Source organism: Protomyctophum bolini (genome assembly GCF_963924005.1).
Source record: "Protomyctophum bolini genome assembly, chromosome: 13".
Lineage (NCBI taxonomy): Eukaryota > Metazoa > Chordata > Actinopteri > Myctophiformes > Myctophidae > Protomyctophum > Protomyctophum bolini.
In genome coordinates, this window is record NC_137874.1 from 39,336,930 (window position 1) to 39,355,173 (window position 18,244).

Here is an 18,244-nt window from a genome sequence, read left to right on the forward strand (position 1 = left end):
ATCTGAGTCAGTTGCTGACGCGTGGAGCTATACAGCTACGGTGCTTTATGCTATTTGATGTGGACCACCGCAGGATGCTCCACGGGGCGTTATTATCCGCGCGGGGTTAGTTAGGCACAAGGCGCCTTGTTGTTTGACTCCAGTCTGAGGTTTTTTTATACATGAGTCACTTTTCTTTCCAAAACTATAATCCGATGATTCATTCATGTGAGCCGTGATTTAGACACCTGCTTTGCATGCCGTTCATACTCCACGTGACGAGACCGTTTGTGACATGGCTGCACAAACTCCTCTCCTGCACTGTTATTAACCCATTTATTTAGACCTGAGAACGATTCTACCTTCTGCCTTCTAAATCCTGACAGTTTTCTGAAAAAAACCTCATGCTCAATATTTCATGTCAAGGACCCCAAAAGATATATGTAATATGCCTCCGCCCCCCCCCACATCTGAAAATATATCGCAGTGTTTCAAAAAATAGCAGACCTACAAGCTCATAGTGCGGCACTCGGTGAGCTTGTACAGTAGATATGCTATTTTTCAACAGCTAAAGTACAACATGATGCTTTAACCCATTCTGAACCGGAACCCGTTTTGGTGTCCGCATCATGTCATGCTTTAGCTATTGAAAAATAGCAGACCTACAAGCTCATAGCGCGCCACCGAGTGGCGCGCTACGAGCTTGTAGGTCTGCTATTTTTGAAAAATCGAAAGAACGACTGACATTTTTAGAATCTGATCTCAGGTCAGAATGGGTTCATCAGACCAGTGTGTGTCCAGTGTGGAAACCTCGTATGAATCTGATCTCAGGTCAGAATGGGTTAAATAGTTACATGGGGGGTATGTAAATTAATCCGGGATGAACACGTGGAGACGTACTGCAGAAAGTAGAGTCGTCATTCCAACGAGCTACAGCAATTATAGTCCTATACTCAGTGTTGATTTCCTCCACTGAAACTAAGACGCAAAAATGTTCGTCGACTACCTTTTTTCACTGACGAAAACTAAACTGGAAACTAAATTAGAACGAAGCGATGATGACTAAAACTAAGACTAAATATACATCGTCGACAACTAAAAATGACTAGTGGGCAAGAGATCCAGTATAAGTCATTTGACACTTTGTGGCATGCTGAAAATAGCAGTGAGCTTGTCGATCAGCTATTTTCAGCAAGTGTAAAAACAGTCATTACGACGGCATCAAGGCCCAACAAAATACAGTAACTGTATCGAAATATCGATTTTAATCAAAGTATATCGATATGTATAAACAAGCAAATATCGTACCGTATCGTTTGACTTTGTATCGTATGGTTTTGCAATGGAAATAATCGCTATCGGATCGTTTTGCAATGTAAATGTCATCAATACTAAGTACTTGTGCATTACCTTTAATCGGACCTATTGATTAACCGGTCTGATTGATTAGTTTAACTGATGCAGATGAATCTAAAAACAACTCAAATCGACCGATACAGACGTGTTTGCCCATTAATCTCCCATCACTAATACATACATACAGCAGGGGTAGGCAACCTTAGGCACCGGTGCCAACATTGGCACAAAGGAGGGTGATCACTGGCACACTGGCATAAGTGTGAGAGAGAGGACTTTTGGTTTTAAATAAACTATTTAAAAAAACGAGTCAAATCCCTCACATTTGTGTGTAAATTACATCCTGCATTCCACATTCATTAAAACTGAACTCTGTTATTGCCCCGAGTATAATGATCATTATAACAACGTGAAAGAAAATATTTAAAAAGAAGGAAAAACTTTATATTTGTGGACAAGCAAAACATGTTGGACTTTTTGACGGTGGTGTCATTAAAATTAATTAATGTTGATATGGCACACTGACGATCTAGAAAATACAAACATGGCACTTAATTAAAAAAAGGTTGCAGACCCCTGCAGTACAGTACAGTACAGTATACATACTGTACGTACGTGTGTGTGTATGCACTGTAACACTGCATGGATGACCTCATCTTGAACTCCATCTTGTTTAATATCAATGTCGACTCGTTCTTTCTGCTTGGATTAATGATCGATGCTAGGCCTGTCACTTCCACGCAGCGCTGGCTGACTCGCTGTGTGTGTGTGTGTGTGTGTGTGTGTGAGTGGAGAGCAGCTGCCCCCTGCTTGACATTTCATCATGCATGACAGTCACAGGCCGACAGAAGTGTCCCCCCCCACCCCTACACACCCCTCGAGCGATAGAGGGGGGAAATACAGTGTTGTTGTTGTTCATGAGTATAGCTGCCCAATAGCCCATGTTCAGTTCAGTTCTATGTCTTCTAAAGTTTTCTGAAAAACCCCATGTTTCTATGTCCGTGGTTCTCAAACATTTTCATGTCAAGGACCCCCAGAAATGTATCTTAATTGGTCGCCGACCCCCCCCCCATCTGAAAATATGTTGTTCCAGGGATCCTCCTCCCAGAAGCAAAGATTTGAGTTAAAAACGAAAGAATATATATATTCAAGGATTCAAGGAAGCAGGGAATCATAGCTTCAAATTGACATATTGTTTGTTCAGTTTGACCCACCAGTTTTGGAGATATGGCTTGATGATGTCTTGCAGAAAACAGCGAGTTGAGAAAACAGGCTTGAAAGGTTCACTTCTGTGGGTCTCTAACATTACACCTAGCTACATGTTTAAGCATTTATTTCATATTTACATGGCGATTTCAGCTCTGACACTTATTTCAGATATGCTCTAGTATATGTGAAGAGTCTGCCTGTGCTATTAACTCATTTTGAAAAAGCTGGTGAAAAGCTGGAATTTGCTCTCAGTCAAATCTGGTCACAGTTGATCTATAAGCGGAAATGTATGGACATTTTTCAACTTGGAAACGACTTACCATTAGCCTATATGCAAAAATAGCTGTGATTATGTCAAATAATTGCCATTAGACAATTATTTAATAATTGTGACAGGCCTATGCCGTAACACTTCCCCTAGCCTTGACGACATGTAATTCAGATGGCATGTTATATAGAAAGTTGCCAAGTTAATTTGTTGACCTGTGTAGTACATATATTTTTTTAATATACTATTTAGATTGATGATGAATGGTAAATGGTGCCTTTATCCAAGGCGCTTTACATAGATTGTGCATATACACATTCACACACACATTCATACACCGATGGTGGCGGAAACCATGCAAGGCACCAACCAGCACATCAGGAGCAATTAGGGGTTCAGAGTCTTGCTCAAGGACACTTGGACACTAACTCTACATGTGGGAGCCCGGGTTCGAACTGGGAACCTTGCGGCTCCCATCCGGCCACTCTAAGTCTATAGTAAGTTGTAAATGGTACTGTAAGCCACTGTGGTTGGAAACTGCACCGCAAACAATAATATGCATTTGCATAGGAAAAGGAACGTTAAAACCACCTGTTTTTCTCTGGAGCAAAACGACAAAACAAACGGACAAATCCTGCGCCAGGTGTTGGGAGGTCCACATCTAAATAAGTAATAATGAAGTAAAACCTATAATAATGATAGTAAATAAAGCTGCTGCTGAATAGAGAAGGAAGAACATTCCCTGTTTTCACACCACCTCAGACATAACGGTGTGTCCCTGAAACTGTACTAATAATACCCTTCAAATGTTGCTGCTGTTGTTGTTGTTGAAGCTACATGGCAGGCGTGTGTGTGTGTGTGTGTGTGTGTGTGTGTGTGTGTGTGTGTGTGACTGCGTGCGTGCGCATAACTGAGCATCTCAACATAACAGCTCAGAACAGACTGTTCTCGTTCTGAAATGTTGAAGCATTCATTAGTCAACATCCTACTCAGATGGGCCACAGTCAGCCGCTGATAACATAAAGAGCTCTATATAACAGTAGAACTGACCTATCTTGTGGTAGAGCTCGGGCAGTAGAACTGACCTGTCTTGTGGTAGAGCTCTAACAGTAGAACTGACCTATCTTGTGGTAGAGCTCGGGCAGTAGAACTGACCTATCTTGTGGTAGAGCTCGGCAGTAGAACTGACCTATCTTGTGGTAGAGCTCGGGCAGTAGAACTGACCTATCTTGTGGTAGAGCTCGGGCAGTAGAACTGACCTATCTTGTGGTAGAGCTCGGGCAGTCGAACTGACCTATCTTGTGGTAGAGCTCGGGCAGTAGAACTGACCTATATTGTGGTAGAGCTCGGGCAGTAGAACTGACCTATCTTGTGGTAGAGCTCGGGCAGTAGAACTGACCTATCGTGTGGTAGAGCTTGGGCAGTAGAACTGACCTATCTTGTGGTAGAGCTCGGGCAGTAGAACTGACCTATCTTGTGGTAGAGCTCGGGCAGTAGAACTGACCTATCTTGTGGTAGAGCTCGGGCAGTAGAACTGACCTATCTTGTGGTAGAGCTCGGGCAGTAGAACTGACCTATCTTGTGGTAGAGCTCGGGCAGCAGAACTGACCTATCTTGTGGTAGAGCTCGGGCAGCAGAACTGACCTATCTTGTGGTAGAGCTCGGGCAGTAGAACTGACCTATCTTGTGGTAGAGCTCGGGCAGTAGAACTGACCTATCTTGTGGTAGAGCTCGGGCAGTGGAACTGACCTATCTTGTGGTAGAGCTCGGGCAGTAGAACTGACCTATCTTGTGGTAGAGCTCGGGCAGTAGAACTGACCTATCTTGTGGTAGAGCTCAGGCAGTAGAACTGACCTATCTTGTGGTAGAGCTCGGGCAGTAGAACTGACCTATCTTGTGGTAGAGCTCGGGCAGTAGAACTGACCTATCTTGTGGTAGAGCTCGGGCAGCTGCACCTCCACCTTGTCCCTCTGGAAGTAGTGGTACTCCGCCTGCTCACACACAGGTGGGATGAGGTTGAACTGCCGGGCCACAGAGTACGCCTCCTGGTGGACACACACAGAAACACACACTTGTTATACAACCCTTGAAACCCTTGAAATCTCCCAAAACTGGGGTTTGGGACCACCAGGGGGGGTCCCCACATGACATTTCGGGGTCCCCAAATAACTTTCCCCACCGACAGTAAAGTGTCATTTTGAGGACTTTTTTTATAAGACTTTCTGGCATTCATAAGTATATAACTGATGTTTGCAGCCGAGGAGGCAGGCAGGCACGTCCACGAGTCTGTGACACATTCTGAGAAGTCTTAGATCCTCCTTCAGACGACTTCGAGGAGGGAGAGCTTAAGAGTCTCAGAGTGTCACCGTGGCAGTATTCTGTATTCTGTGTAACGTCAACAACTCCAGCTTTCCTCGTGTCACGCCACAGCCTCACATCTTGGATGAATAATATACTGTATCCATATTGCACTTAGTTTGAATGCATCAGCAGTCAGCACTTTACCAATGTCGTCTGCTCTCTCTCTCCCTCTCTCTCTCTCTCTCTCTACTTCTTTTTAATGTTTTTTTCATGCCTTTGCCTCTTTTTTTGTTTGTCTGCATTCAACCCAATTTGACCTGAGATCAGATTCTAAAAATGTCTTCTACATCCTGACAGTTTTTTCCAAACTATGTTTCTATGTCAGTCGTTCTTAGATTTTTCAAAAATAGCAGACCTACAAGCTCGTATGAATACAGACAGATTCTGATTCTGATTCTGAAGGTGAACTTGAGTTTCCAATTGTGTGTGGTTTCCCCTTCCCAGGGATAGGGAAGAAGAGTATAGCAGAGAAGTATAGAAAGAAAGAACAGGATAAATAAGGTGACATATCCAGCTATTCCTATATATATATATATATATATATATATATATATGTGACAGGTGCCAGCTGAAAGTGCCTCAACTCGCCAGAATGAAATGGTCTAAATGGTCAAAATAAAACCGTTTTTTTTTTTAATGTGATTTTCTTTTTTTTTCATATTAAGACAGTTTTAATGTTGAAGAAGGTTTTTATTCCAACAGATTGTTCATTTGGGCAAATTAAACGTATACATTTATATGTCAAAGTAGGCTTGTTTTTTAACAATGTTTTGGGGCCGTAGAAGCGCAGTTCTGAGATTGGCATGTTGTTTTCGATTGGTCCTGAGATCTCTTTGTTCTGAGGTTTCACGCTCTGGTCACTGCCCATTAGCGTGCTTGTGTGTTTATAAACACAGAAATATTCTACATGGCTATAGTATGGAGGAGCTTTTGGGTTATACTTTACAGGAAAATAAACAAAACCACGTAGCTACACGCTCAAATACGCTTCCCAGCCTGGAGAATAGACTTCCACCATCACACAACAACAGGCTAAAAGCTAGCTAGCCTAGTTAGCTAGCTGTCTGTGTGTCGTGTGTTAACAGAGGGACATTGTCTTAACTGCTGAGATGTTGTCATAAGCATCTAAACACATGTTTTCACTCCTAAAATGTATAAAACTAATAATACATGTGAAACGTTGCCCGTTAGTGCTATATTGCTTCATCCATGGAAGAGTGTTGCTGCTTATTCTTGTTCTTTTCCTCCAGCCGCAAAGAGCCAAAATAACTCGTCTTTTCTTTAAATCATAACTCGCTCATTTTTTGCTCATTTAAAAAAATTCAAAATACTATATAAACTACGAAATTCGGGCTTTCATTTTGTATATAGATCGTTTGTGTAGGCCGTCTCTACGAAACGGTATCAAGTGAAAAGGAAATGTCGTTTTGTGTAAAAGCTCGTCAAATATATGGCCGTTAGTACTGTTAATTCAACATCCGGTGAGGGGAGGATACGGATTGTGTATGGAAATCAGCGCATACATTGGGTGGGCTTTAGACCGGATGTAAGCCACATCCACTAAATGTACACTAAATAGAAATAGTAGACCTGCATAAAATGGTGTAGCCTACTGCAGCTATTTACAACCAGGTAGTGTATAAGTGAAATTGAACACTTAAATTAGTATTTAATACTTGAATACTTATACTTAGTATTTAATACTTAGTACTTTCAAAAGGGTTTATTGGGGCACCCTACAAATTGCATTGTTTGTTTAAACATGTCAGTGTTTCTATATTGCACTGTTGACAGCTAAAACGTTCTAAGGTGGTCATTGTGGGTGGAGTTAAGTACCTATTGTCCCTCCCATTGTCACACCCACTTCTATCCAGCTCTAAGGTGTTAAAAATGTTGTGAATATTGAAAGGGACTTTTCTCAGCTTTGGGTGAAAGGCCCCAATCATTTTAAAATGGTTATATCTCCTTCAATTATTGTCCAATTTCATTGAATGATGCATCATATGAAAGCTTACATTCTGTACTTTAATAATCTGTAATAATATGTAATCTGTAAAAATCGAGTTGAGGCACTTTTTGCTGGCACCTGTCACATATATATATATATATATATAATTAAACTGTCCCAGAACATGAGACAGTGGTTTCAGTTATAAACACAAAATAATATTAAATATGGTTTTGCTTGTTCAACATTTATGATCATACTTGGATAAAAAGGTTGATTTCATTATGAATAAATATAATTAAAAAACGGCAATGAATATGTTAAAAGGTTATATCACAAGGTAAAAAAATGCACCCTTTGGAAGGGACTAAGGGAGTGAGTCACATGATCAGAGTGTCACCTGTCAGTAAGGGGTCAGAGGTTGAACTGACTTCCTGGAGAGAAGTTGCATTGTTTGGGAACGTCAGAGAGAGAGAGACAATTATACTGTAATTCATCTACACACGGTTCAAAGGCACACACGGTACAGTACATATTCTTTGTGTTCCTGTGATTGTGTGATTGTGTGATTGTTGTGGATTGCTTAACCCATTTTGACCCTGACAGTTTTCTGAAAAAGTTGTTTCTATCTCAGTCGATTTTTCAAAAATAGCAGATCTACAAGCTCATAGCGCGCCACCGAGTGGCGCGCTATGAGCTTGTAGATCTGCTATTTTTCAATAGCTAAAGCATAACATAATGCTCCCGCCCAAAATGGGTTAATGTTGCAATGTATAGAACTGCAGACTTTGTTTGATAAATTGGACGCACACATGTGCTGTGGACTCTCACTAACTAGAGGACTCTGTTTATATGACTGTGTATAATATGGACTCAAAAACTCAACAAAAGTATGTGCTTTGTTCTTATTCTAGTTTTCTAGCCTATTTCAGATCAAACTTGGGGGGTCCTTGAAATGAAAATATGTTGAACATCACTGCTAGACTAGAGCCGTACAGATCTTCTCTTGTGGGGGTCCCTGGCATATCTCTTCAAATGGGGGGTCCTTGAAATTAAAATGGTTGAATATCACTGCTAGACTAGAGCCGTACAAATCTTCTCTCTTGTGGGGGTCCTTGGCATATCTCTTCAAATGGGGGGGGGGGGGGGGGGGGTCCGCGGGGCTAATTAGTGTCAATTGGGGGGTCCTTGACATGAAAAAGTTTGAGAACCACTGAGCGACACGATGGCGCTGTCAAGAGGTTCAAAGCACTTTATCCTGCGGCTGTGTAAAGAGACCCTTAAAGGCCGCTCCCCACACACTCAGAATGATCTCAATAACCATAATAACGATAATGATAACTATCATGATGATGTGAAGCATCCGCATTGCTGTGATGATGAGCCTTTAACCCATTCTGGACGGGAAACACCTGTGTGTGTTTTCTAGCATGATGTTATACTTTAGCTATTGAAAAATAGCAGATCTACAAGCTCAAGCTCAAATCTTTGCTTCTGGTGTGGTCCCTGGAACAACATATTTTCAGATGGGGGTCGGCGGCCAAATACAGATAATTGTGGGGCTCCTTGAAGTTTGAGCACCACTAATATAGAAACAGGGTTTTTCAGAAAACTGTCAGGATTTAGAAGACATTAATTTGTAGAATCGTCGTCCGGTCTAAACGGATTAATGTTCTTCTGTAAACAGTGCTTTCCATTTGGGTCGGATTCTTTATGACCTGTTGTTGTTGTTGTTGTTACTGTTGTACATTGTAGAGAGAAAGGAGATTAAGACTTGAAGGCGTACAGTATGTAAAGCCTATAGTGCAGGAGTTCTCCAACGTCTTCATGGTCGTGACTCGTGACCCCCTTTGTTTTTTTTTGTTTTCTATAAATGTTGTCATTAATTCAAAATTTAGGTTCCGGTTTTCTAAAGATTTCCACAAAATAAATCACACTGCCGTTTCCACGAGTTGAAAACAAACAAATTCAAACATTTCCCCCAAAAAGGATTTCATGAATACAAAAATAATAATAATCAGAGGAGTTCCCTAAATTAGCAAACGGAATGTTTAATAAGTAGGCTATAGTGAATAGCAAAAGGCTGATGTACACCTCAAAGGGCTGGTGTCGGGTGCGTAGGGCAATATAGAGCAGGGGTCTGCAACCTTTTTGAAACAAAGTGCCATGTTTTTAGTTTCTGGATAGTCAGTGTGTCACTTTAATGACACACCACAATTCCAACATGTTTTCATTGTCCACGAATATAACCTTTTCACATTGTTATAATGATCATTAGACTCAGAGCATAGGCCTCCAATCTCCCTCCCACAGTTCATAGTTTTAATGAATGTAGAATGATGTGCAGAATGTCATTTACATACAAATATGAGTGAATTCATTTATTTGACTACATTTTTTTTTATTGTTTATTTACCGGTAATTGTTTTGTTTTTGTATTCCAGTGTGCCAGTGATCACCCACAAGGGAAAAGGAAGAGAGGCAGACCACGAAACACCTGGCGCCGTGACCTGGATGCAGATGTGAAGAGATCTGGCCACACATGGGGACAGCTGGAGAAGATGGCCCAGGACCGTGATGTCTGGAGAGCTCTTGTTCGTGGCCTATGCCCAAAGTTGGGCTATAGGCGTAAGTAAGTAAGTAAGTGATCACCCTCCTTTGTGCCAAGGTTGGCACCAGTGCCAAAGGTCCCTGATATAGAACATATAATAAAAAGGCCCGGGTATCTTTGAAAGACAAAGACGAGGTCCCGTTCCGCACACTGTCAGACACTTCAGCCAAATGTTGCTCTTGACCTTCATCAGGACAGACAATCCCATTGTCCGAAACGTAGACCAAATAAAGAGCAACATTTTTTGGCAAGTGTCTGACAGTCCGTGTGCGGGACGGGACTTCTCCTTTGTCTTTCAAAGATACCCTTTTCATGATAAATATAGTGAAAATTAAATCTGCAAGCTCGCAACGAGGCATGAATCGAAGCGACGCGTGGTTGTGTTCGCGGTTTCCTCATTTCGCTGGATTCCGCGTTGAATAACTCACTATAGGACCTGTAGTGTGTATATATATATATATATATATATATATATATATATATATATATATAGCGTACAATATATGGTAATAAAACAAGCCTGTGGCTCTCACAGCCTCGTACAGTAGCTCTCGGGGCATTCCTACTCCATCCATCAGCTTGGTGTCAACGCAGCGAGACAGTAATGACACTGTGAGCCGGCGGGGCGCGGGCAGCGCAGCGCAGCGCCAACTGGCTCGCTGCCTAGCAGCCTGCAACGGCCTCCTCCACGAGGCCGTGTCCACCAAGCCAACATAACCCGTTGAGACCTGAGGTCCATTCTACAAATGCCTTCTAAACAGTTTTCTGGAAAAAAACATGTGTTGCTATGTCAGTCGTTCTCAAACATTTTCATGTCGAGGACCCGCCAAAAATATATATGTAATCGGCAGCCGACCCCCGTCTGAAAATATGTAGTTCCAGGGACCCCCCAGAAGCAAAGATTTTAGTAAAAAATGTTCGCTCTGAAAGAATATATATTAAAAGATTTGCGCCACATTTTAACGATTTCTTTCAAAAATAGCAGATCGATCTACAAGCTCATAGCGCGCCACTCTGTGGCGCGCTATGAGCTTGTAGATCTGCTATTTTTCAATAGCTATAAAGTGTAACATAATGCTTAAAACACCAAAAGGGGTTCTCGCCCAGAATGGGATATTCTGGCTCGCTGCATGGGGCTCGTCTTACACATGCATCAATATTATAGCACGGCTTCACGGGATTCTTCAGTTATGCTTTGAGTTATGCTTTGTTCTAAATGGTACTTATACTTGAGTTATACCGTGTCCTGCATATTATATTTTCGGAGGAGATGGGAGAAGAAGACAATTCTCATCTCCATATTTAACTTTGTGTGTGTTTATTTTTTTTCTCCCGTAAATGAACGCACAGAAACATCAAAAGTAGAACATCTGCTACTTTTGCTATACTTTTTTAAATTTTTGAATGCTGAAAAGTAACAGTTTTGGATAAGGCTTCCACCCCGACAGAGACGATATATTAGAACTTGATCTATAAGGTGTATATATATATATATATATATATATATCTATATACGGTTCTTAAACTTGATTTATACCTAAATGTCCTAAACATTATGTTTTTGGGAGAATAATTTGTATTCATACTTTAATTTGAGTCAACGACATCCTCTTCTCCGCCATTGTCAAAGAGGACATCGGTACGGAAACAAACATCAATGAAGAGGTGTCCTCTAGCACCACTGCTAAATCTGTGTTTTTGTCATGTGTATGTTGGCATCGTATAATCAAATTGCTTTATACATTTCACATTGTGAGTGCATAGCATTTCTATCTCGGCACAACGTGTGCCCGGGCCGGCTGTGACCTGACTATTATCGTCCTGACCTTTACCACCGTGTGTCAACACCTCTTTGACATTGAGATAACATGGATGTGTGTGAGTGAGTCACCTCACCATCATCCGTTTATTGTCCATCGCTATCTTGATATACTGTCCGCTCGTTGTTGTGCCGTTATTGTTGATTAAGGGCAGTGACACGACATCATCATGGCTGGTTGCTTGGGGGTCAAGGTCAAGGTTGTGACGATGTCTGGCACCGCGTCGGTTCTGGATATATTTGTCCTGCCTCCCATCCCCCCCCCCCCCCCCCCCCTCCCCTTCCCGACGAGAGCGCTGCGTCTTGTCATGCAGATTCTCAACTCTCGCCGTGTGCGAGGACACACACACACACCCACACACGGGTGCTCCTTATTACGCGCCGGGGCCGCGGAGAAAATTGCTATTATGAGCGTCGGTCGGCTTGGAACTTTTTGGCACATTTTGTTGCCCCCAAACCCACTGCTGTTGTGAATGATGGTGATGATGATGATGATGATGGTGTTGATGGTCGTCTGCCACTCACCATGATCTCCATGGCGCTCCAGCGCGATGTGCCCCAGTACATGGCCATGCCCTGGTTGATGACGAACGTCATGGCCCGCACGATCTCTGGAGATCACATCGAATAACATAATATAAGTACACATTTAGTATCATACCGGTGCACCCTCCCTTGGACAGTTATTTTGTTAGCGGATTAGTATTATTATTATTATTAGGATAATAACCCATTCTGACCTGAGATCAGATTCATACGAGGTTTCCACTGGACACACACACGTCTGATTAACCCATTCTGACCTGAGATCAGATTCTAAAAATGTCAGTCGTTCTTCGATTTTTCAAAAATAGCAGACCTACAAGCTCGTAGCGCGCCACCGAGTGAGCTTGTAGATCTGCTATTTTTCAATAGCTAAAGCATAACATGATGCTAACACCAAAACGGGTTCCCGGTCAGAATGGGATAAAGGTTACATCACACACTGACCTTCCATAGGACTGTTGACGTCGTTCCTGTTGGCGAAGACGATGTCCACGTATTCCAACTGCAGTCTGGACAAGGATCCTCTCAAACCTGTCGAGATGCTCATCATCAGTTATAGTTATAGGCCTACGAGTGCATATACAGTATGGTGTGATATGAAATGAAAGGTTTACCATATTGAACACGGAATCAGTGAGGTGCTGCTCAGTCTAAGTTGAAGCTTTCAATTCATCCTATATTATGTTTGGCTCATCAATCTATCGTAGGTTAACTTGGAATTTGTTTAATATGTTAATAGGTTCCATGATGAACCTAATCTATTAAATCTATTATTCTATTATTGGTCAGATGTTGGCTTCATGCGATGCGCTGCTGAACCGACATGTCCTTGGCGTGTAGAATGCGTGCCATTGATTGCGATTCCAAAGACTAAATGAGAGAGTTTGAAATCATTCCGACCCAAGAATAGACCTATACCTATTAAACCTCTAAATGTTTTGTCCGTCAAAAGATAAAAACAGTTCTAGTGTCCGTCCTGTCTGTAAACCTTTCTGCAGTGAAACGAATGTCTCTGCCTGGCTCTCTCTCTCTCTCTTCCTCTTTCGCCTCTCGCTGACAGACACTGTACGTCTCATGCAATGTTCATGAATCCGAGTAATTGTACGTGAGGTATGCAGAAGTGCATTTGCATGATGCTTGCTGTATAGGACTATTTGTGGCGGTGATGCGTCACATTACATGACCTATCCTATGGTATAGAAACCGTGCTGCTGTTTGAATGAGATGCGGACCTTTCCCCCCGTCTCATCGTCTGTCTGTCTGTGTTTCTGTCTCTGTGTCCCTGTTTATCCCTGGATGGAGAGTTTGGGAAGATCTTAAGACAGCTAAAATGGATGTGTTGTGAGTTTGATGTAGTCTTTATCATATTCAAAGAAAAGTGGCTGAGAACAGAAGTATGCATGGGAAGTAAGAGAGAAGTCACCATAACAAGGCAAAGACTGGGAAACGGTGAATTCAATAAAACATCACATTTAATTAGAAACCACCCTACAGGTTTATGTGATGATTGTCAGGAGGAGCTCCGACAGGGAGGTTAAAGGACATCTTTAGTTTTTTTTTCAATTTTAGGTTATTAGAGAGAGTGAAAGATGACGTTTCTTTGACATACAGTATAGCAAATTATTAGGACATTTCGTCGCTTAGTTTTATATATTAGCCTTTATTGGTTGCGTTACTAGACGTTCCTGTTCTTCCTTTGAGTGGGTACTGTATTTAGGATCTTCTTCAGTATAGTGGGTACTGTATTTATGAGCATTGCATGTTTGTCCTGTTATTGTTTTGTATTTATTGTTACTGGCAGAGCTGTGTCACTTATTTGGCCTCTTCTCTTGGCCAGTTCACACTGTGTAAAAGAGACTTTAGTCTCAATGTGGTTTTTACTGGTTAAACAAAAATCACACCCGTGTGAAGTGAGGGCCGTTCTTATCATCATACATCAGCATGCATCATCTCATATACTGACCAATCAGAATGCCTGTTGCCTGTGATTGGTTAGCTGATTTGCTCATAGGACGATGCATTTTCCCGTCAATGTCAACAGCCGTGGAGCAAGCTTGTCTCATCAACCATGTGACTCCCATTGAAAATTAATTGCGAGCTGCTCTGCCCCCCCTCTCCCCCCAGAGCACCCTGTCTTTCATGTGTGAGCGACGCCTATAATTACCCCATCAAATGTTTTCAAACACATTCCCGAGAGCTGTGAATAACATTATGCATTTGTTTACACTAGACCTGTATGTGCCCGTCGCAGTCGGCCACCAACCTACTTGAGAATCCTAATGATATACGTTGTCAATGCACCCGTTTTAACTGTCAGCCGGTGTCCCACATGGAGATCTGTGTACTGTACTGTATGTGCCTGTGCCCCTGCCGCCTGATTGGTTGAGCGCCAATTGGCTGAGGCTGTAAATTGCACAGGTGAAAGGAGTTGTGGCCTCATTAGGCCCACTGGCAGAGCCTTTTGTGGTGGTTCTGGAGAACCGTGGGTCCGACAAACTCGATACCTGCAGGCACTGCATTACACACACACACACACACACACACGCAGAGACGTGGTGCATTTATAGTGGGATGGCTGCAAGGCAGCAGCCATTTATCAAATCAAATCATCCTACTAATTAATATTCCATCGACAGTGACGCAGCATCTGCAAGTAAACTATCGACAGTTCTCCGAAGATGCGTCTTGACAAGTCCCTGCAAGGTGAAGCTCTTCATGTCCAGCGCCTTGTTCAGTTTCCTCAGCTTCTGGATTTCTTCGTCTTTCGCTCTCACGTCAACCATGAACGTCGCTATGCACTCGTCCTTCTCGGCCAACTTGTCCTTCAGTTCTGCGTTCTCGGCCGCGTATTTCTCCAGCTTATTTTCCGCTTCCCTGAGCGCCTCTGTAACGGACAGCTCGTTGATCATTCTTCACCCTGTGAAAAGGCTTTCCGTCCGTATGTCTGTCTCTCTCTCTGCCTGTCGATCTGTATCTGTCTGTCAGTCAATCTGTGCGTCTGTCAGTCCGTCCCTTTTATGCCTGTATGGAGATCCCTGATGTCGTCGATATGACATCATAGTCGGCGTGTTGAAAGCTTGTATAGTTTTGGAAAACAGAATTGTTGTGCATTTTCAAGATTTGCAGTATGCATGGATTAATTGACGGCAAGCTGGTCATTGTTGAGGAATAAACCCTGACAGGGTGATTAATCCGTAACGTGAATCGGAGGGATTTAACCCTCCCCGAAGGAGGGACTTTTACCTAAACGTAACCACAACATGAAAAACGTTATTTTGTTTATTATGGATCCCCATTAATACAGTGAAGACTACTCTTCCTGGGGTCTTAACTACAAACTAAACATTGTAAATCCTACTACTAATAATTTAAATCAAACACTCAACAACTAAACATAATTTCTTTCCTAATCACTGCTGCGTTAAATTTATTTTTAAAGCTTAATTGATTTATAGCTAAGCCCCTCGGCGGCGGTGGCTCAGGGGTAGAGTGCCTGGATGGGAACCGCAAGGTTGCCAGTTCGAACCCGGGCTCCCCCAGAGTTACTGTCGAAGTGTCCTTGAGCAAGACACTGAACCCCTAATTGCTCCCGATGTGCTAGTTGGTGCCTTGCATGGTTTCCGCTGCCATCGGTGTGTGAATGGGTGAATGTAATGCACAATCTATGTAAAGCGCCTTGGATAAAGGCGCTATATAAATGCACCATTTACCATTTACCCCTCCCCAAACTGCTATGGTCCAATCACAGCTAAGCATAACATGGGTTAGACAAACTTCTCCACCAATAGTTGTCCTATATGATAAAACACTGTTTTAAAAAAGAAATGTCACGCACATATCTTTCCAGTGCATATACGGCAGGCCTTGTTGACGGATTTGGACGAGATTTCGAATGTCTGGTTCCAAAAATGAACCAGTATTTAATGTGTAAAATCTATAATATTTACATTGGAATGAATGAGCCCGGCTGGAAAGTGTCCCAAGTGGGAGTGTCTAAGTGGGAGAGGGCGGGGCTTAGCTTTGCCGAAATGATACTCTTTAATCTTAACGGTTCAAGCTGATGTACAAGCCTACATGCGTCACCGACCCTAACCCTGTTTTCAGTGAGTAGAATCTATGGAATCCAAATGACTGAAATCTAGTTGTGTGGCTACTGAGAACTTTAATCTGTGGACGTGCTAATGTGAACTGTAGTCGCTACCTATAAGGAAAGGAGATGAGCTGAGGGAGGTGGACCTTGAAGAGAACTGTAGTCGCTACCTAAGGAAAGGAGATGAGCTGAGGGAGGTGGACCTTGAAGAGAACTACCTAAGGAAAGGAGATGAGCTGAGGGAGGTGGACTACCTAAGGAAAGGAGATGAGCTGAGGGAGATGGACCTTGAAGAGAACTACCTAAGGAAAGGAGATGAGCTGAGGGAGGTGGACTACCTAAGGAAAGGAGATGAGCTGAGGGAGGTGGACTACCTAAGGAAAGGAGATGAGCTGAGGGAGATGGACCTTGAAGAGAACTACCTAAGGAAAGGAGATGAGCTGAGGGAGGTGGACTACCTAAGGAAAGGAGATGAGCTGAGGGAGGTGGACTACCTAAGGAAAGGAGATGAGCTGAGGGAGGTGGACTACCTAAGGAAAGGAGATGAGCTGAGGGAGGTGGACCTTGAAGAGAACTGTAGTCGCTACCTAAGGAAAGGAGATGAGCTGAGGGAGGTGGACTACCTAAGGAAAGGAGATGAGCTGAGGGAGGTGGACTACCTAAGGAAAGGAGATGAGCTGAGGGAGGTGGACTACCTAAGGAAAGGAGATGAGCTGAGGGAGGTGGACTACCTAAGGAAAGGAGATGAGCTGAGGGAGGTGGACAACCTAAGGAAAGGAGATGAGCTGAGGGAGGTGGACTACCTAAGGAAAGGAGATGAGCTGAGGGAGGTGGACTACCTAAGGAAAGGAGATGAGCTGAGGGAGGTGGACTACCTAAGGAAAGGAGATGAGGGAGGTGGACCTTGAAGAGAACTGTAGTCGCTACCTAAGGAAAGGAGATGAGCTGAGGGAGATGGACCTTGAAGAGAACTGTAGTCGCTACCTAAGGAAAGGAGATGAGCTGAGGGAGGTGGACCTTGAAGAGGTGACTTTAAAAAAAAAGAGAATTAGCGCAGCAGAGAATAACACGGGAAAAGTATAATGTTTAGATATTTAGAATATATCCACCGGTTTGTGGGATATAAGTATAGTGGTGTGCAGTAATGCAACAATTAAATGATGCCAGCCGCCATAAAACCCTATAAAGAAAAATAAACAAGAGTACAAGATCTGTGGTCAAGAGTGAAGGAACCAGAACAAAAGTGGAGGCACGAAGAAAGACAGACGCGACGTGCGTGGAACTGATGTTGTGTACATCGGAGGACAGGGGTTATCTATAAACTACAGTCTGAAACAATCCTACAGCAGCCATTTGCAACCTGTGGGCATGGGCCCAGCACGGGCCTACTTGAGGCCCATGCTTGTAAGATCATCGACAGTTTTCTGAAGAGCCTTCTTGATAACTCCCCCCAAGGTGAACCTCTTCTTCCTCCTGTCCAGCAGCTTGTCCAGCTCGTTGGTCAGTTTCCTCACCTCGCTCTTAATCTCCTGGATTTCGGTGTCTTTGGCCTCCATGGTCTTTTTGAACTTGACCAATGCCTCGTCCTTTTCGGCCGACTCGTCCTCCAATTTCGCGTTCTCAGCTGCACATTTATCCAAGTTCTTTGCCACTTCCTTGATCGCCTTTTTCTCGTCCTGCATCAGGGCCTTTGTGAGGGTCAGCTCGTCGTCTAGATCTTCGCTCCTGTTCCGCGCCGCGAAAAGGTTATCCGTGATTGCCTTCTTTTCCGAGAACAGGTCCTCTCTCTCCTTCATCCAGTCCCGGTCTTTCGTTCCCATCTGGTTCCTGATGTCCTCTGCCATGGAGCACTTCTCAATTCCCCAAACCTGCTCCTGGGAGATCCATTCTGCCTTAGTGGTGTCCCGTAGGCGCACCAGCTTCTCTTTTTCCTCTGTAGTTTCCGTCAAGGCCTTTTGGTCGGATACCAGGGAGATTTGCACTTGTTGGAACTTGGCCCTCGTAGCTTTCAGCTTTTCCTCCATGTCTTTGATCTTCTGAACCAGCGTGTTAAACTT

General features: G+C 43.2%; 1 protein-coding gene across 1 annotated transcript in view; it reads right to left on the reverse strand.

The window, feature by feature from the left end:
* The window catches only part of LOC308327334 (voltage-gated potassium channel subunit beta-3-like), a gene marked incomplete at its 3' end in the record, with an annotated part of 42,192 nt that overhangs the window by 12,968 nt on the left and 10,980 nt on the right, over window positions 1-18,244 (reverse strand). The window contains exons 6-8 of the mRNA XM_080780674.1: window positions 12,542-12,628; window positions 12,077-12,162; window positions 4,737-4,857 (exon numbers count right to left, since the gene is read on the reverse strand). Coding sequence (XP_080636800.1) covers window positions 4,737-4,857; window positions 12,077-12,162; window positions 12,542-12,628 — 294 coding nt within the window. The remainder of the gene's footprint in view (window positions 1-4,736; window positions 4,858-12,076; window positions 12,163-12,541; window positions 12,629-18,244) is intronic.